At 32.3% G+C, this 20,383-nt stretch overlaps 3 protein-coding genes across 3 annotated transcripts; all 3 read left to right on the forward strand.

The window, feature by feature from the left end:
* The first annotated feature begins 785 nt into the window (after positions 1-785).
* Positions 786-2,363, forward strand: LOC146532542 (uncharacterized). The gene is made up of 4 exons (XM_085195551.1): positions 786-894; positions 1,087-1,359; positions 1,513-1,679; positions 2,025-2,363. Exons 1-4 carry the CDS (start codon positions 883-885, stop codon positions 2,071-2,073), a joined length of 501 nt encoding a protein of 166 aa, XP_085051677.1. The 5' UTR covers positions 786-882; the 3' UTR covers positions 2,074-2,363.
* A 4,505-nt stretch (positions 2,364-6,868) lies between these two features.
* Positions 6,869-9,431, forward strand: LOC146532543 (larval cuticle protein A3A-like). The gene is made up of 4 exons (XM_085195536.1): positions 6,869-7,009; positions 7,230-7,517; positions 8,258-8,424; positions 9,175-9,431. The coding sequence occupies exons 1-4, from the start codon at positions 6,998-7,000 to the stop codon at positions 9,368-9,370; spliced, it is 663 nt and encodes a 220-aa protein (XP_085051662.1). The 5' UTR covers positions 6,869-6,997; the 3' UTR covers positions 9,371-9,431.
* Positions 9,432-16,902: 7,471 nt separating this feature from the next.
* LOC146532544 (cuticle protein 19-like) lies at positions 16,903-19,576 on the forward strand. Its single transcript, XM_085195568.1, has 4 exons — positions 16,903-17,036; positions 17,306-17,455; positions 19,107-19,273; positions 19,399-19,576. The coding sequence occupies exons 1-4, from the start codon at positions 17,025-17,027 to the stop codon at positions 19,451-19,453; spliced, it is 384 nt and encodes a 127-aa protein (XP_085051694.1). The 5' UTR covers positions 16,903-17,024; the 3' UTR covers positions 19,454-19,576.
* The last annotated feature ends 807 nt before the right edge of the window (positions 19,577-20,383 follow it).

Below are 20,383 nucleotides of genomic sequence, written 5' to 3' on the forward strand. Positions count from 1 at the left end.
TGCGGCAGGATTCTTCCAGGCAACCCAGGTGTAATCTGTTCTACTAATCATGTATTATTCATTAATATAGGTTTAATTAAGAAAACTGGTATATGCAGGATTCAACGGCCGGATCCCAGGGTATTACATTTTGAAAGGCGTAGGTTGTCATTAGTATGTAGTAAGTAGGCTGAAATCAGCAAAAATACACTTTTCGAAACTATACTTTAAATATGATTGAGATATATTTATCTAAAATATAAAATTTATCTAAAATATATCTCAATCATGTTTAAAGATATATTTATTTATATTTATATATTTTGATAAAAAAATATCATATATCTGAAATTATTTACCAAAAATTATAAAGAACCTGAGGATTCAGACACACCCAATTCAAATAAATCAGAACTATACAATTTCTAAAAAGTATAGTTCTGATTTCTTAGGATTAGGTATATCTGGATCTCCTTACTTTTCCTAAGTGTCAAATATGTAAAAAATATGAATTATAAGTTTTAAGTTTTTTCCACAAATATACTGCTTGTAACAAACATTGAGCTCCTTATATTACTATTACATTCACGTAACAATGTTTAAGAAAAAGAAATGAATTCGCTGATTATACAATATCAGTACAACAAAGACAGATCGAAATGAAACAATTACTAAAAAATAATGACAATATAATGCTTTCTTCATTATTTTTTAACTTACATATACCTGTATCGGGTGTCGCAACCTGATAAAGTGAGTAGATTGGCAATGCAATTACTGTGATCCGATCGGATATCAGGGATAGGCGCCCCACCACCCAACTGCTTATGTTTTGTTTGTTATATAAAAAGACTTCGTTAACTAACAAGCAACAGTCGACAAGCAAATTCTAACCAAAGCAAAATGTTCTCCAAAGTAAGCATTTTAAAAACGTCACGAATTATATTTACGTAACTCGCTTAGGATAATTTCAGTTAGCGTAAACTGGGGCGCAACGGACCGTCATTATGTGCTTAACCATCAGCCTCACGTTGCCTTAACTATTTTTTTTTTGCAATGTTGACATATTTTAAAATTGATTCATAATTTAAGTATATGATCTTACAGGTTCTAGCATTATTCGCTATGGCAGCAGCATGCAATGCAGGTCTCCTGCACCATGCCCCAGCTGTCTCTCACAACGTGGTTCACCATGAAGTACCAGCCCATTACGCTGTTCACGCAGCTCCTTCGTATCACGCTGGTCATGCTGTGCAATCTGCACCTATTCACACCTCAGTCATCCACTCTGTCCCATCAGTCCACGCTGCTCCTGTAGTACACGCTGCTCCTGTATCTCACGCTTCCGCTCACGAGGAAGATCATTACATTGGTGAATTTGTAAGTGAATCTATATTATGATGGATTTATTTCTATGATAATTTTAGTTTTGATAAGTAGTTACAATATTTTTATTACAATGTTTTGATATATATAAAAAAACAGTAATTGTAATAATGAGACACAATTTATCCTGTTTTCACTTATTTTCAGGCTCACCCCAAATACGGTTACTCCTACTCCGTTGAAGATCCTCACACTGGTGACCATAAATCCCAGCACGAAACTCGTGATGGCGATGTTGTCAAGGGAGAATACTCTCTGTTGCAACCTGATGGCTCTTTCCGCAAAGTGACCTACACCGCTGACCACCACAACGGGTAAGACAAATTATTGAAACTATACATAATGATTATCTAGTACCTTCATAAGAATTTGAAAGTTAAATTAAAACAAGCAGTTTTAAATACACTCTTTTGTGTTCACTTCACGTTATATAAGATATGCAAAGAATTTTCATTACATCTTTAATGGAAGAAAGATTCTCTGATAAGCCGAAATGTTGTTTTAAATATTGTATATAAATTTTTTATTGAAGAAGTCCTGCATTTCACGTTCAACGACTTCTGCTTGACATTATAATCCAATTATATACATTACAGAAATTTACTAAATATAGATTATGTTCAATATGTCGAAAAGCTATAAAAACAACTTATTTGCAGATTCAACGCCATCGTCCATAATTCACCACCAGTCATCCATCATCATTAGGCTTCGCCAAACAACTGTGATATTAGTAGTAGGTAATTTAGTTCTACATATTTTCGATTACATATCCTTCCGAAACTTCAGCTCTTGTATCTTTTGCTTCGTTTTTATATAAAGGGTTTCATTATTTCATTGTTAATTTGTACAATAATATCATCTTAACATATTTTATGTGCCAAATGTGTAAATGAGTTGTGAATAGTGTGTGTGTTTCATACTCTTCCAGAATGTTTGAAAGTATACAAAATCTATCATTTAACATATTTCTAATAAATATATATAAAAATATAGAAGATTCTTTTATTTTTATAAGAAAAATAATTACAAAGACTGTCACCATATAATAGACACATCTACACACGGTTAAGAAAATAATAAATTAAATGTTTTACGTTGCTTAACATTGGTTTCATATTATTATAGTAGTTTTTATAATATTATTTAGACATTCGATAAGTTACAGTAAACACCCATTATTTGGTGTCAAAAATGCAAATGGTAGTCACACATATAAAAACAGAAATAATTAAAGCAATATTTCGTGAGAATATAATACACTACACTACATCCAACTCATAAACTCCTTTCACGTCCACATTCTCTCTCAAACCATCTGAAACTTAATACGAGTTATTTTTCTCTAAGCACTTTCTTAAACCTCGACCATCATCAGGGAACTCTGGAGTTGTTTGAATACTAGCATTTCATAGGGTAGAAATTTAAAGCATTTTTAAACTGTAACGCGATATTGATTTTGTATATAGTAATAAAATATCACCCTTAATTTATTCATACACTGTCGGCAAATTTTAAGTGATGTAACTTAATGTTATATTAAAATTTATGAGAAATATTCTGCCATATATGGTAAGATAGTATGTGGACGTACATCTGCCTCTGTGATTAACGGTGAAAAAAGCGAAACAAGTTTGAATATACAATGGCCTTATATCGTAAAGTTCGCCAATTATGAGAAAGTGGTTTTTTTCATTTATTTCATAATACTTTTTGTAAAGTTCTGTAATTTTCAACTTAAAAATTTTATTAATCATAAAAATTAAGAAGTTGATACGTTCTTATATAGACTCGTAAATATATTTAGGTTATGTAGCGAAGAGATACTTATTTCGAACTAAAATATTTATATATATTCTATCGCTTGCAATATAATTAGTTAGTAAGTATAATTATATACAGCACAAATATTTATATTTATTTTAACTATATATCATTATTAAAACTATATATAGAAATGATCTAGTTAAAAGAGATTGAGGCTGTAGTAGCGGACTCAAGCCTACGAATGTAAGCACAACGGCTGTGAGTTCGATTCCCACTCGGAAATGAAATACCTCGTTTGGTAACGAAGCAAAAGATCACCGGAAAGTGAAGAACGAAAGTGTTCATGGAGAAGAGAGTGCCTTAACACTAGGTTCCCCGGTCTCCTCTGCCTACCGTGCTATGTGCGGGATTACAGTGTGAAATTAAGTAAATAATGATAGTGTAGTTAAAAGAAAATTTCAAACTATCAATAAAGTTTAATTAAAATCAAGCAAAGCAATCATGTACAACAAATCGTTAATGGCCAGTTGAACAAGTGATGGGTCAAGCCTAATCATCACGTGTCAGGGAATGAATGATTACTGAAACATATGAAAACGAAATGAGAAGAGGTCAAGCAAGAAGAATGTGTAAATTTGAAGTCAATATTTTTTTTCCATGGAACTTAATATATTTCTAGTCCTGAAGCGAATACTGTTTTTTTTTTATTGTAGACCCAGCTTAACAATCAATTACAATACCCAAATCCTAATATGTTCTGTTAATATCCGAAACTCGTGTATCACGCCGTACAATTATTTTAATTTTTCTATAGAGTTAATTACACATACCTACCTCTTTCAAACTAAAATATATGTAGATAGGTAGTTACTCGTGTAACATTGTATATACATGTTTTTAATATTTATTTTTTATTTTTCAACCTTATTCTATTGAATATTTCAAATTTATACTGTTTATCAATTTATATTGTCAAAGCGATATCTTACTAAGTGAAAGCAACGCCGATAGCAAACCTCTGGACAGAACAGTCTGTAATGAAACTCTGTTACATATTTAATACGAGATGGAGCAATTGAACTACTTTGAATGCATATCTCTAGAATCTATCATAAATATAGTATTTTAACAAAATTATTAGCCTGCATGAACTTAAAAAACTTACTACAGAAAAAATCATATTAATAATTAATATGTTACCATAAAGATCACAAATTTTAGGCATTTTTTTCCTGTACACAAATAATTTTGCCACAAGTCAATTAAGTCTGTACTTTATATTGATGATGATAGTATCTCCCTTTTATCCTTCATCAGGGACATAGGTCTCGTAGAAGGGACCCGGGAAGTAATCGAGTACAATGAATACAATTTTGTGCGACAGCCTGGAAATCTTGCCAGCATAAATAAGTCAAAGCTGACTCTTTTTCAAGGTAACAACAAGTAGGAACGCCGTCAGCTTTCCTCCTGACAACTACCAGCCACCTAAGACCTTGTTTGGAAATATGATAATTACCAGTTCTTCGCAATACATGACCAATCCAGCCCTATTTTCTTAAAAGGATCGTTGTCGATCGATTTTTGGTCCGCTTGGTCCCACAGTTTTGCACAGAAAACGGTTCGTGGCCAAGACTACACCAATATATTACGATGTTGGCTGGTACCTTATTTATATTTCATAATATATCATTTAATTATCACAGGACGAAAAGGTCACTTTTAAGGCATCCAATTATATTAAGAGGTGGTGCTTAATCTTATATTTCGTAGCCGTGACATGATATACGCCGTAAGATAAAAATCTGCGAGAAAATAAACGACAGAAGTTTCGGTAAACTCGTTGGTTTACCAATATCGTGTTTAACCGATGACCTTCAGTCAAAAGCTCGCTAAGATTAAAAGGGTAACTTAGACATCCTACAAGTCGCAATAAATATAAAAAACCTTTTATTTACGAAATAATATAATATATAGTTATCTACTCACAAGTTATAAACTCAACTATATAATATATAGTTGAGTTTCTTGCCGGCTCTTCTCAGCAGAACTGCCTTCCGAACCGGTGGTAGCTTTTTGTTCATATGTTCATTCGACGATTCAAAAGTTCTTATAATAATTGCCTATTTGAATAAAGAATATTTTGAATTTGAATTTGAATATATACAATATAAATTATTAATATAAAAATAGTTTTATTTTGTTTTTAAAATTTTAAGCAGCCATATAATAAATAAAACTACACAATTTTAAAATTATATTATAACTATTAAAACATTCTCATCAAATCTGTATTTTTCTACAAATATATGTAGTGGTCTTTAGTCTGCGCAACCTTTACAGTTAAGAAGCCAGGAGGGAAGTATACAGTACGGTCATTACTTGCACTTAATACGATACACTGAGCTCAAATTACTTTTTAATTTCTTTTTGTCATGCTTATAGTTGAATATTATATTTCCATTTTTATAATATATTAAATTATAGAGCCTATCCATATTCAATATAAAGCCTCCAAGGTTCTGAAAAAAGTGGTCGAGGACGAACACCAAGAGATTTTAGTGGGTATTATGAAACTTCGCCGAGTGAGATATCTGTAAAAAGTTTTCCTCGCAGAAAAGGTATCTGCTATAGCCTGTATAGACATTGTAGGTTCAATTATATAAATCCACGATTTGATAGATGAAAAGTGGTTATCTACTACGAAATATATGGAAAAAATATAGTGGAACTAATATATTTTTGCTAAAGAAAAGTGAAAACATGAAATTTTTATATTTGATCATAATTTAAGAAATACGATGAAAAAAGGTTTACGTTTTTTATAATTAAAAAGTTAAAAATATTAAAAGTTTCACATTACTTTCAGTTTTATATTTCTCGAATAAGATCACTGTATCCTTAGCTTTACGTATTACACAAGAATTTAGTAGAGCAGTCGGTACCCGGTGCAACCCAGAGCGCTACTTTCTTGCCGGATCGCGTACCTTCGATGATTTTAAATCAACCAATAAATGAAATATACAAGCTAATAATTTTATTTGGTACATTTTAATCTTTATATATTCTATAGAAGGACTCTATCTATTCTATTGTAGAAGCATAGAAGCTGTGTTTTAATACAGTATAATTATATTAATAAGAATATTTGCTTTCGAATACACCTGGACATCTTTTTTCATAAAACTTACCCTTTTAAACTATAAATTTATGTACCTTACTAATTTTTATACCGCTTAATCTAATAAATTATCATAATGACGTTTTAGTTCAAATTTTGTTGTGAACAATGAAAATAATGATATTGAAAAAATAATTTTGTAGAATTATTTAGTTCTTAAGGATACGTGAATCATAACTGAATTATATTTGAAAATAAACTAAATATTAATAGAGTGGAAATTTACTTAAAATAATAATAAATTTACTTTCGCTTGATGATAGATTTGCCTAAAACTTTACATAGGCTTTGTGAATCAAAAAAAAATCATGTTTATAAAAAATTATACCTAGTATTGAAAAATCGAGATATAGGTTAGCATACTATTATAATCATTGACTACTGCATTGTTTTTTTTTTGACATAACCACCCTCGTACGAACACTATGTCAGACTGAAACAAAATTGATTTTCTACAGTCAGTCAGTAAACGGTTAATTTATTATGCAGGAAAGCTCGTAAGGGCTTAATGTAACCTTGAGGTAGAAATCCGTCAATGTTACGTAACGTAAAGGTGACAGTAGGTGCTGGTGGTGTCACATGTTGGGCCGGTTTGGTGTCCGATGACCTGGCTTCCATCAGGTATAAAAACAACCACCCGACCTACGTCCCTATCATACAAGTTCAGTCGATCAATACAGCATCAACATGCATTTCAAAGTAAGATTCGAATATATTAAAAATTATTGATTCCTATTAAAAATAATCAGAAAAAAAATATTTGTTTCGAGAACATTCCTATATTGGAAAATTTTCTTTTCTACTGAAAAAAACAACAAATTGATACCAAATAGCTTGAAATTATTAATGGATCCATCTAAGAAATATTTGTACATTAATAAACTAACTTGATTGTAACACAAAAATATTTTTATTTTAGATTGTAGTAGTAAGCATCCTCGTGGCCGTATGCCATGCAGGACTTATTGAAGAAGGACAAAATCACGCCATTTCATCTCAAAGCATCGTCCGTCATGACCAACCAATTAATGGCCCCACACACTATGCACCTCTTGTTGCTCATGCCGCTCCAGTCCTCGCCCATGCTGGACAAATCCTTCAACATGCTGCTCCCCTGATCCATTCTGCTCCCATCGTCCAACATGTTGCTCCCATCGCCCACGCCGCCCCTATCGCCCTTGCTCATGGTGAACAAATTGAAGACCATGTAAGTATTACTATTAAAGTATACTATGGAACTAGTATTAGTATTCTTCAATAGGGAAATTATACTTTTATATTAATTAAAACATTATATGTTGACTAGCAGAACTTAACGCCGGGCTTTTGCATAGTTGCCAGAGGGAAAATGAAAATATTAATAAATAATAATTTATTCTTCTGAATGGAGACAACCACTGCGTTAAAGTCACACCCTTGTGCCCCTGGGCCACTACGGTCTGTTTACTATATGAATATGTTAAAAAAAAACATGAATAAAACTCATCACAACGTCTCAATTTAAAAATATAATTCATAAAAAGTTTAACGTAGCATTTATTATATGCGCATATAATATTAAATATTTAGAATAACCCAAGTATGTGCTTAATTTAGCTTAACAATGAAAGTGAAAGGCTAACTATAGCAATTTGATTAAAATGTGTTCCGTTAATACAACCCAATTAAATATTTATTGAGTAATGTCATTACAAGACTTTAGACCATTTTGTAATGACAGCATCGACCATCTGTCATGATATGATAGGTATTAATGTCCATTTGTCGAATAAAATTATACATCAATTCGAAACTAACATTAGCGAATTTAAAGTTACCTCCTCGATGCTATGGAGATTACTCACACTAAATTACTAGATTCATACTGTTAGGCTTACGTAAGGCTTTTAAATATAATTATTGTTATAACAATGTAAATAGAATATATCTATTTTATAAATATTACAGGCTCCAGCTCACTACGAGTTCTCATATTCAGTTGAAGATCCCCACACTGGTGATCACAAGTCTCAACACGAGAGCCGTGAAGGTGACGTAGTCAAGGGAGAATATTCTCTGGTTCAACCTGATGGTGCTGTAAGAACCGTTGAATACACCGCTGATGCTCACAATGGGTAATTGTAATTTATAATTATAATAAAATATATACTAGGAAGTAATACAAAAACTATGTCAATTGTAGCCTACAATTTTTATATAGACATATTAGAAAACCTCTTTAAGCAATCAGTAAAAGGACGTCACTATGCAAATCTAATACAAAATCATCGTCAAATTAATATTTTTTATCAAAAAATATAAACTATAACCAACGCTATAACTCAAAAGGCAAACAAAAGCATTTATTAGCATATAATTAATTAGCATTGCTTAAGAGAAATTCGACTACATAAGACGTCAACGTAATCTATTGAATATGCACGTGGCGAGCGCTACAATTTGTAACGTAAACAAAAAAAATTATAAGCAACAACTGGCCGGTACACGCGATCTTCGATTTGGAGCGCGAATGTGTTCCATTACCACTAGCATGAACTTGCCTCGAGTGCGTAGCGTTGCGTAAGAACACTCATGAGATAAGTATGACTAGCGAAACTAAAAACAACACTTAGGTTCTGTGATTTATCTAAAACAAAAGTCGTTCCACTCAATGATTTCGATAAAATCGTCCCACATCCAGTTTAAAGTAAAACATTTATTTCAATTGTATGTAATATTTATTTCGCAATATAATTGTGGCCTAAATGCTTATAACTTTAACAATATAATTGCGTATTATATAAGAATATAATATATTAATTCAATTCACGTTCGTAGCGTTAATTAAGGTAGGATTATATTAAAGGTAATTTTTCTTATTTCAGTTTCAACGCAATTGTGCATAACTCTGCTCCGTCAGCTCATGCTGCTCAAGCTCCAGCAGTACACTCAGCCCCAATCCAGGTGCACGCTGCTCCCGTAGTTCACGCCGCTCCATTAGTCCATGCTCCTTTAGTACATGCTGCTCCTTTGGTTCACGGACCTGTGATCCATGCAGGACCTATCCTAGCCCACCATTAAGCTCTAACTTTTCAAACTATTGTAATTCCTATTAGAAATATATTGTTACTATTTATAATTATCATAATGTTTTATTTGAAACCATGTTTCCGTGAACCTATAAAAACTTTACTAGATTTTTTTCTGCTAACTCTGGAGATGATTAAGAATTGTATATGACACATGACCCATTCTAAGAGCCCGAGGTAATTCTAACTTTCTCGACAAATTAAGTAAACAATACAAAAGATAATTATCAATTCGAACTAGTAGTTCCTGAGATGTGCACTATCAACCAAACAAAATCTTCAATGTTGTAATATCTATTAAAAGAATATTAATTTGAATCGTTCTTATCTGAGAAAATTAAAGTATATTTTTATTTAAATGAAGTTGTTTAGAATATTTTGATTATATCTTGTTTTCAAATATTAACAAACGTTTTGTTTGCGCCAGTTAATATCTTCTAAGAGGAAGCAGCGCTCCTAAATCTCGTGATGAAACATTAACTCCCTATTGTCTTAGACCTCCATCTAACCGCGTATACGTACATAGATTACTTTACGCAACTGAGACACATACGATGCAATACAAAATAATGCAGAGAAAAGTATGTCATTGCCACATTTTGATTTCAGATCAAATATGTGTAATTTTAAGTAATTTTTGTACTTAATATGTTTGTTTCTCAAGTGAGAAATATTCTTTTTAATTAATTAAGATCTTTATTTGTAAACAATATTATGTATTTTATTTACATAAATTTTAGAGGCCGACATGGCGGAGGGGCACTAGCGTGTGACTGTAACACGACGATTGTGGATTCAATTTCCACTCATGGAAATTAATTATTACTTATTAGTATATAATTTCTTCGCTCTGCGACCAAATCAAAAGCGCTGCGTTAAGTTACGCCAGTCAACACACAATGTTTCGAAATTTCATCGGAAAGTGGGGAACGGAGTGTCTTAACACTAGGTTTCATCTACCTACCCGCTATATGCAGGTAGAACGTAAAGCTTCGAAAATATTATTATATTATACGACATCTAAATAAAATTTTATAAATTTGAAAACAATTATTATTAATACAGTTCAAAGAAATTCTGAAATAATATTTATTTTATTATATCAAATACTAGCGACCCTATTGCGGCTTCGCCCGCTTTTACTGCTGGATTATTCATATAATGTATGTTTGCAAATTACTTAAGATAATGTGAAAATTAATTAAACCCTAATGCAACCCGCATTTTCGTAGTTTCAATAAGGATTTTCCAATTGTTTTACACAGCAAGGATTTTTTAGTAGGTACCGTAATTTTATATCTGTGATACTAATCTTTTCAAGTACTTATTAAAATATATTTAAATTACTATTTTTAGATAGTTAAATGACATTAAATAATACATTCAACTCGAATTATCCAATACGTGCAAACGCATCTAAATCTTCGTTGCTATAAAGGCAGGCGGGTTTTTTTTTTCGAGCTTGTGGTTAATGCTGAAGAGGGTATTCTGTCCCTGATGAAAAGCAAGCACTACGTGGCTGCCTGTGATGAAAATTAAATAGAATGCATCGGCCGGGAATTGAACCCGGGCTGCCCGCGTGGCAGGCGAGCATTCTACCACTGAACCACCGATGCGTGTAAGGCAGGCGGGCGCGGCGGACTCGCTTGTATAAGCATAACGTCGCGAGGCGCGTTTCGCAGCAAGGATTTTTTGATATTGTAACAACTTCTAAAGTACTTGAAAAACAGAAAAGACAGTTTTGATCTACATTAAATGGCCAACTAATATACTTATTTATATGCTGAGAGTAAGGGATAAGTGAAACTTGACTCGATACAGTTGATGTGTGAACGGCGTGATGTGTCAATAATTAAATGCGTTTTTCTCTAAAACTATTCGCAATTTCGAAATAGTTTAAAAAGCAAATTTTATCTTCGTTGAACGTAGAAATTTAATATAGTATTTTAAAGGATAAGGATTAATACCATTATGGAGAAATATCCCTCACAATAAAAAATATATTGAAATTACTATTTTTAGATAGAAATATGATCACTACACGTTATTATTAAAAGATACGAATATGCCATCGCGGACTTTTTTGTAGATCTTATTAAGAGGAACAATACTCCAGTACATTTTTTTCATGTAGTATTTACCATTAAAGCAGCGCATGCGCCAAAGTGTCTCAGCGGGTAGGACTTTATACACATTTATCGTATTTATGTTAATTTACATAAGAATGTACAAATAATAAACTATATATAAACCTTCCCTGAGAAATACTCGACCTAATGGTGAAAACCGCATCCAAATCCGTTGGGTGGTTCAGAAGAAGAAGAGTTAGAAAGTTCAGACAGACACAAAAAGCGACTTTGTTTTATAAGATATAGGATAACCATCTACGCTACAGTAAACTTACTCTGCTTTCAAAATACAACATTTATTAGAACATTAAATTTAATTACGTGAAAGTACATAAAATGCTTTTCATATAAGAACATAAATTTAATATAATTTTAAAATAAAATATTTAATTGAAATATATATATTATAGTTCACTTTCCTATTATAATTTACAACTGTGCTATTTAAAATAGTTTTTGTGAGTAAAAGTAGTTTTTTATTACTAAGTGAAAAAAGTTAATTTCTTTTTTTGTCATAAAGGCACAGTGGCAGGCGTGTAGACGAGAAGATGTCAGCTTGATTCCTCGGGGGAATAAAATAATTTCTATTTTCATATCTTTTCTCTAGTAACAAATCAAAGCGTAGCGTTGAGTCTCGCCACTCAATAGGCAATGCTTTAAAGACGGAAAGTGGAAAACGGAGTGTCTTAACTCTAGGTCCCCTCTGCCAACTTTGCTATAAATATGCAGGATATTCAAACGGACACGGGACATACAAAAAAATAACATAAAAATACAAAGATTATAAAAAAAAAAACGACCTTTAATATTATCATAAATCAGCTTCACGCTGTATCCTGCACACAGCAGGCTACGCAGAGGGAACCTAATGTTAACACACTCTGTTCCCCAGTTTCTGTCGAATTGTTCGAGGCATTATTGAGTGGCGGATCTCAACGCCGGGTTTTTACCTTGGCACCATAGCGAAGAAATAAAAATATTACGAAATAATAATTCATTTCCTCGAATGAGGATCGAACCCACAAACATCGCGTTACAGTGACACCCTTGTGCCGCTGCGCCACCACGAACTCATATTAACATTATCATGTAGACTTATTTTTACGATTACACGGATCATATAAAGAATTAGAGCGTTGTTATACGAACTAACCTAAAAGACAAAATAATGACGGTGTGACGGCCTTGATTAGTGTAAATGCAATATAAACCCTACTTTAAGGTCAAACGTAAATATTTTTAGAATCCTTTTGTGACAGTTTTTGTACTGTCTAAAATACCCAGTATTGAAAATTTGATTAAAATTAAATTTAAGTAGAATTTTTACCGGATATTCTATTTTATCTTTTAGAATAGTCATCAATGTATTTTGTAAGCTGTCATCATAAATCGTAGTAATTATATTATAACTAATTAACATTATTAACTGCAGTCGAAAGTTGTACATAAAAAATAGGTACGATAATAATTAAAACATATTTTAAATATAGGCTGTGCGAATAAAATAGCCTATATTTTTATGTATACAGTAATTAGATTTATTGGAATTCACCCTGTGTCCTGAGTATAGCAGCGTAGGCAGAGGGGACCTGGTGTTAAAACACTCCGTTTTCCACTTTCCGCCGAAATCTCAAGGCGTTGTATGTAGTGGCGGAACTAAACGCTGCAGAGGGATCTTTTAATAAACAAGCACATTCAACAACAAGAAATTTCTTAATGTTGTAATAATAGGTAGTAACACAACAGGATACGTGTTGTCGTTGAACCCAATTTCATCCGAATCCGCACAACTTACAAGATTGAGAAATTTAAATAGCAACTGGACGTTTGTAACATCCGGACATTTATAATTGTGTTACAATATAATAAAGTATGGTAGAGTCTACTTAATAGGATATGTTTGACAGCTCGCATATTACATAAAGTTTTTAAATTTTATTCTTTACTAGATATATATAGCCCACAACTTCGTTTGCGGGGACTACAAAATGTAAAATCGGTTCCTTTTTTTAGCTTACAGCCACAAACAGTGTCGGTCCGTCACAACGGCCTTAAGTTCTTTAAATACTCAATTAACAATCAATATTAAATTATATCCATTCATTGATGGATTTTCTCAAAAAAATAGAACACGCGTAAGCATATTTATTATACACAAGGAAAGTGAAACATATACAAATTATCATACTAAGCAAGTATTTTAATGAGATTTATCTGCTTTATTGCCTCTTAGATATCATCCATTCAAATTAATAAATAAAAAAATCAGCTTCACGCTGTATCCCGCACACAGCAGAATAGGCAAAGGGAACCTAGTGTTAAGACACTCCATTCCCTACTTTCCGCCGTTTCTGTAGGCATTTCGTGTTGAGTGGCGGAACTCAACGCCGCGCTTTTACCTCGACCCCAGAGCGAAGAAATGGAAATATAAATTTAAATACATATTCTTGAGTGGGCATTGGACCTACAACCAGTCGCGTTTACAGGCACAATTGATGCCCGCGCGCTACGACTGGCTTCTTATACATATTATTACATTAATACATATATTATTTAGGTAATAATCACAAAAAACAGCATATTAAATAATAATAAAAGAAAATAATTATCCATACCTATATTATAAATTCGAAAGTAACTCTGTCTGTCTGTCTGTCTGTCTGTCTGTCCTTTACGCAATCAGGGCCAAACCGCTAATTTAATTGTGATAAAATACTCACATAGAGATACTTGAGGGTCCCGGGATGAACATAGGATACTTTTTTTTTCTCATATTTGTAATATTTTCGTTATATACCAATTTATTAAAATAATTAATTTGACAAGGAATTTATTCCGCCATGTTAATAACAATCGTCGCTACGCGTTGCTAAGCAACAGCTTGCAAAGTTTGCTGTTTTAAGAAAACGTCACCCAAAGTGAGATTGCTTAATGCATACATGGCGCGCGCCGATATAGATTTGTATACATTAACAAAAATTAGATGATTTCTATAATTTGATATTCATCCTTATGAAAATAAATATAATAATCACTTTCCATGATTCATGTAGATGGAAATTATAGTTTACTGTATAACATTCTAATAAATAATTAAGATGTGACTGATTCCAAATGACCTAGCCTTCGGGCGGCATAATATGAGTATGACCGACGCGAACGGGCAGATGACTTTGATGATTTTGTAAATTTTTAAGGATTTTCGAATTACTATTATTTTTTATGTAATTATTTGCTGCTTATAATTAATTTATCTCAGTTCGGTTATCTATACCGATGTTATACACTTAAAATATCGTAATTTTAATCATTTGAGATTTTATTTAATATTGTTCGCAAAAAATAATTATTATTTAATATAGAAAAATGTTTAGTATGCGCGCACAGCAAATTTTAGGTTTTTTTTTCTAATATTAAGAATTTCCTTTAGTTACTATTACTTCTTTTGTTTGTTCATTTCGGTTACTCAAATATTTTTTCTAATAATAAATCTCCACTTATTATTATTTTTTAACTTATTTTAATTATTTAGGCTTATACTTTCGCGGGCGTAGCCGCGTCCGGGCCCACTAGTAAACTAATATACCTATCTTGAAACAAAAACCATCGTTATTACAACGAATATGTAACTAACGACGGATTCATTTCACGTGGCCTTAGAGAATTTCTTAATTACATTTTAGTGTTATATTTCGCTCCAATACATAGATATGCAATAATGTCCTTATTTCTTTCGTTAGACTGGTTTCTATAGTTTATATCATATTTCCTCGTCTTATTTTAGCTTAGGTTTTACTACTGGTGGAAGATAGAGTTGTTAACTTAGAACTAGGTGTTTCGAAATGTCCCCTTCAAAGCTGTTTCGACTTTGTCTTCATGATCACAATCTCATTTACTTAATGATGCATTTCGAGTACTTTATTTGAATATTTCAGTTGTAATTTACATAAGTATTTGATACTAATTTTAAGTGTTACGTGAAAATGTCATACTGCTTGAAAGTAATGACATATTAAAATGATTGAAAATGACAAACTGAGTGTCTTGACACTAGGTTGGAGGTTCTCTCTGCTTACTGCATTGTGCGTGGGATACAGTACGTAGCTAAACAAGAAGAAACTATTAAAATTATAATATTTTATATATATTTTAGTATGAATTACAAATTCGACATGTTTCTGTCATACATATTAGATATACGGTGACAAATTTAAAATTACACTCTAGTTATCATCAATATTTATTATGAACTATAACATTTCATATAGAAACAATATAATGAGGTAAAATAATGTAATATTACGTTTTTTACCAAATCTGTATATAAATGATTGTAGATACTAACGACGGGTGTACCACATCATCAGGAGAAAACAACTATAAAACGTAAGGTTAATAGTTTATGATGAACCTATTTTGGATGTTTAAGATATAATAAAACGCATTGGAATGTGTTTTTACAAGGACATTGTACTTAATTTAATGGGCATATGTAATAAAATAAAAATATATATAGGTATTTGCTATCAGAATTTTTTTTTTGACTAGGCACTAGGCACTAATTGTTTGTATTTTGTAATTGTAGAGTGCTGATTGTGATTCGAAAAAATTAAAAAGTAATATAATTCAATAGTTTTCAATCCCAAAAATCATTTAAATTTTAGAACATAAACGCCTAATTTTATATGCTAGGAAAAGTTATTCTTATAAGAACTAGACGTATTTTATGCATATACATTTTCTAGCATATAAAATTAGGCTTACATAGAGAGATAACAGTTACTCGTATAGGCCCACAAAGTAATTTATGTAAAATATTGCTATAAAAATTATAAGAAGCACATATTTTATGAATTTAACATAATCTTTGTGATTATATGGTGGATAGTTTGGTGAAACTTGTCATTTCATCCTAAGCTCTTCCAAGAGAAATTGTTTACATTTACATATATGCGTAATCATACATTTGTTGTAGTTAAATTACATTAGAAAAGTACACTATATACTATAGATAATTTTTTTACACATTTTCTTCGCTATGGTGTCGAGGCAAAGCGCGGCGTTGACCGCCACTCAAGACGCAATGCCTCCAGAATTCGGCGGAGAATTGGAAACGTAGTGTCTTAACACTAGGTTCCCTCTGTCTACGTCACAAAGACTTAATTTTTAAGATGGAATACTAATCTAAATTGCCACAATCAACATTTAAAACTTGAAACTGAAGTCTCGACTTAAATCTACCGAAACCTTTAACTATTGAGAGTGACATCAAAAGGTATCAGCATCTTTTTCAATACTATCTTCCTATCCCATATAACAATGAATTATTCACCTTGAACTATAAACTGCTACATAATTTACGTAATTACTATATTATTATCAAACTGCCGTATTCTTGCGTAGACGCCGCGTACGACTTCGCATCTCGGTGGTGAACTAATATAAAAGTCGGTGGTTCCAACAGTTTCTATCAGTTGTGTGTGGTCGGTGAAACGAAGCAAACCTAAATCCAAAGCAATGATCGCTAAAGTAAGTGCTTGTGTCATTATCCTGGTTGCCTCTGGTGAAAGGATCTAGTCACCTAAATCGAGCGACATATTAATTAAATACTAACTGAGACAAATGAACGCGTTTTAGGATATCCATTAATATCATATAGTGTTTATTTCTTTAATATCATAATCTTTTTCCAAATTAATAATCACCAGCTAATAATAAGTTTTAATCAACAAATAATAACAAAGTCAAAATAGTTAATTAATTAGTTAATAAAAAAATCATAATGTATTTTCTTCCAGGCCGCAGTTGTCCTGTCCGTGGTGGCGATAGCAGCCGCCGGTGTTCTGCACGGGTATGGTGGTGAGAGCTATGGGCATGAGGCGGTCGCGTACGCGCCTGTAGCCCAGCTGTCTCACTACGAGGCCCAGGAGGAACACGTCGACTATCACGTAAGCATTATAAATGATAAGGGCCTGGGAACGTAGTGTGAAGACACTCCGTTCTCATTTAAACACTTCCGTTGCCCACTTTCCATCGAATTCTGGATGCGTTGCCACGCTTTAACGCCGCACTGTACCTCGACACCACTGTGTGTTACGATTGTAGTACTACAAGATTTTAAAGGCATGAAATCAAAGAAATTTTTATTTATATCAAAAAATCAAAATATACATGTGATATTATTATTAGCAAAAACTTAACACATGTGCATACATTTTTAAGATTTCTTACTTTTATTGTGTTTTTACAATATTATAATATAATTGTATATCTTTGTCTAAAACCAAGAAAATAAACTTAATGGTTATTTATTAAAGAACATCTAAAAAATTTGGTAAGAACTGTAGAAAGCATATAAAGGTGCTAATTTTGATAGACGAACGTGAAAAATAACATTCACAACACTAAGAAAACGTACTTTAATTATGTAAAAACCAAACTCATTTCGTAATCTTTCTCATATTTACTTATACCCACAATTAAAATCGTACACAAACAAATAGCTCCTAATAAGTAAGTAGAGCACCAACAATTCCCATAAGGCTGGCGTAACACAATAGTATCTAGCTAATTGATATATTGCATAATATAGAATTTGCCGCCTCACCGATCGTTTCCGGGATATGGTATCTGAAACAGACTTATAGCTAATATTACGTAACTTTCACGCTAAATAGATCCCTAAAGAATTATCTTGTATAACGTAATCGTAAACTTGCTTTTCGAAACGTAATTAGATCACTAAGTTTAAAGTCTAATCATATGTTAAGCATAACAAAGCCAGTTGCCTTGGTTATTTTTAATTAGATGTGGTCATTCGGGCGTACAGTAACTTGTATACCATGCCCGTAAAGCAAAAAGAACTATTAAATAATACAATTTGGTTGTAGATGTAACACATTGTTAAACTTGATTGTATCAATTAAAAACCTTTCATTTCTTTAACTGGGCCTGGGACTTGCATGTGTCAGGGTTGGCAAACTCCTACGAATTCCAAAAATAAATATTTAAATTTGTCGAATGGGGATCGAACCCATAACCCGTCGCGAACAGTCACACGCTTGTGCCGCTGCGCCTAGAATGGCCTGTTACCTTAGAAAAGTAATATCATCTTATTTGATCTTGTTAACATTGTCATAGATGCCTTGCTGGTACCCTCATAATTCGGTTTTACGGCTTACATAATCGCAAACCAGTCGTGACTGAAGGGCCGATAAGCGTTTCCCAGGATATTGTGAAACCTCGGCTAGGACATAATGGCTGTCATGATGCATGCTCGAAATGGTCTGTTTGCTTCGTACTCTCACGCTCGACTTAATAACAGATGAGGAATGTTACAACTGACCTAAATCCAATTGCGTAAATACATGCTAATAAGAATATTATGATAAGTTTTGAGTTTATGAGGTGTTAATGAGTTTGTTATTTGATTTGCAAAAAGCGGCGTTGTGTTTCGCCACTGCCTTAAAAATTGGACTTAAAATGGGGAAAAGAATAGCTTAACATCAGGTTCCCTTTGCCTACCAAAAATACCTGTATGCGAGGTATGGCGAAAAGCTGAAAAAAACTTGTATATTCATGCTAATAAACTGATTTCAGGCCCATCCCAAATATGATTACTCATACTCCGTATCCGACCCCCACACTGGTGACCACAAGGAACAACACGAAGTCCGCGACGGTGACATCGTCAAGGGTGAATACTCTCTGCTCCAGCCCGATGGTTCCTTCCGCAAGGTCACCTACACCGCTGATGATCACAATGGGTAATTGTATTTGATTATTTTAAATTCAATTACTATTTTGAATATCAAATAATCATTCAAATAATATTATAATTATTTTTAAAACGAAAGTGTCATTATTTAATAAATAACTTTTTCTTTGACAGTTTCAACGCGATCGTCCACAACACAGCACCAGTCCACGCCGATTTCCACCACTAATTATAAATGGCGTTTAGCCTTCTTCATGTGATATTATATGTACCTTTATACTTATAGATAGTCTTTAGTCGACAACGAACTTTTAAAATAAGACTGCGGCGAAAATAAACTTTTCGAAAATTATATATTGTTTTATTTAGAAATTTATGTTTTAACATTGCATATATTTATTTAATTATCAATTATAATATATTTACCCAAGTAATAGAGCGCCTAACAACACTTAAGAGACATTTACACAAAAATAGGTGAATGATCCGATCACTTCCTACTAAGCATTAGTCACAACAATATCTATTCAAGATAATATAAGTATTATTGAAATGACAAGTTTCATTTTCAAACCATTTGCCTCGATAAAACCAATAATGTTTTTTGTTTCTTTAATACATTATAATTATATAATTCCAAAAAATATAAATATTTCTTACTAGTAAGACAGTTAAGCTTTTTCACCCTTTACATGTTATATTATACATATATTATCCTACTAATATTTTAAATGTGAAAGTTTGTGAGGCTGGATGTATGTTCTACTTTCACGAAAAAAAAGTACTGAACGGAAATTTCAGTACTTTTTTTCGTGAAAATGGAACAAACATCCAGCCTCACAATTTTTTGAACATCGAACTTTACAGTAATATAGGCTTAGATTTATGCAAAGCTTTTGTATAACTTGGCTATAAAGTAACAATAAGCTTAAGCAGGTGACGCCGCGCATGTGTCACTAGTCGTTCATATATCGGGAAGGTAGAGAGAACCTAGAGTCAAACCAAGATTCGACAACGCATGCATATATAAAATATTTAAAAGTTATAATTATTATTATGATATGTACAAAAATAAATATAACGAGAAAAATGTTTTATAAGAAATAATAAAAAAAAACAATCCATCACCAATATCATTAATAGATTGTTTAATGTGTAT

This window comes from Heliconius melpomene, chromosome 13, assembly GCF_056956725.1.
Source record: "Heliconius melpomene rosina isolate 202511_hmr_F chromosome 13, ASM5695672v1, whole genome shotgun sequence".
Taxonomy (NCBI): domain Eukaryota; kingdom Metazoa; phylum Arthropoda; class Insecta; order Lepidoptera; family Nymphalidae; genus Heliconius; species Heliconius melpomene.

Bases quoted from the DNA above. Each gene is read 5' to 3' on its own strand.
- LOC146532544 (XM_085195568.1), top strand. The intron at 17,456-19,106 runs GTAAGCATTATA...AACTGATTTCAG, and splicing joins AGGAACACGTCGACTATCAC to GCCCATCCCAAATATGATTA. The intron at 19,274-19,398 runs GTAATTGTATTT...TTTCTTTGACAG, and splicing joins ACCGCTGATGATCACAATGG to TTTCAACGCGATCGTCCACA.
- LOC146532543 (XM_085195536.1), top strand. The intron at 7,518-8,257 runs GTAAGTATTACT...TAAATATTACAG, and splicing joins GTGAACAAATTGAAGACCAT to GCTCCAGCTCACTACGAGTT. The intron at 8,425-9,174 runs GTAATTGTAATT...TTCTTATTTCAG, and splicing joins ACCGCTGATGCTCACAATGG to TTTCAACGCAATTGTGCATA.
- LOC146532542 (XM_085195551.1), top strand. The intron at 1,360-1,512 runs GTAAGTGAATCT...ACTTATTTTCAG, and splicing joins ATCATTACATTGGTGAATTT to GCTCACCCCAAATACGGTTA. The intron at 1,680-2,024 runs GTAAGACAAATT...ACTTATTTGCAG, and splicing joins ACCGCTGACCACCACAACGG to ATTCAACGCCATCGTCCATA.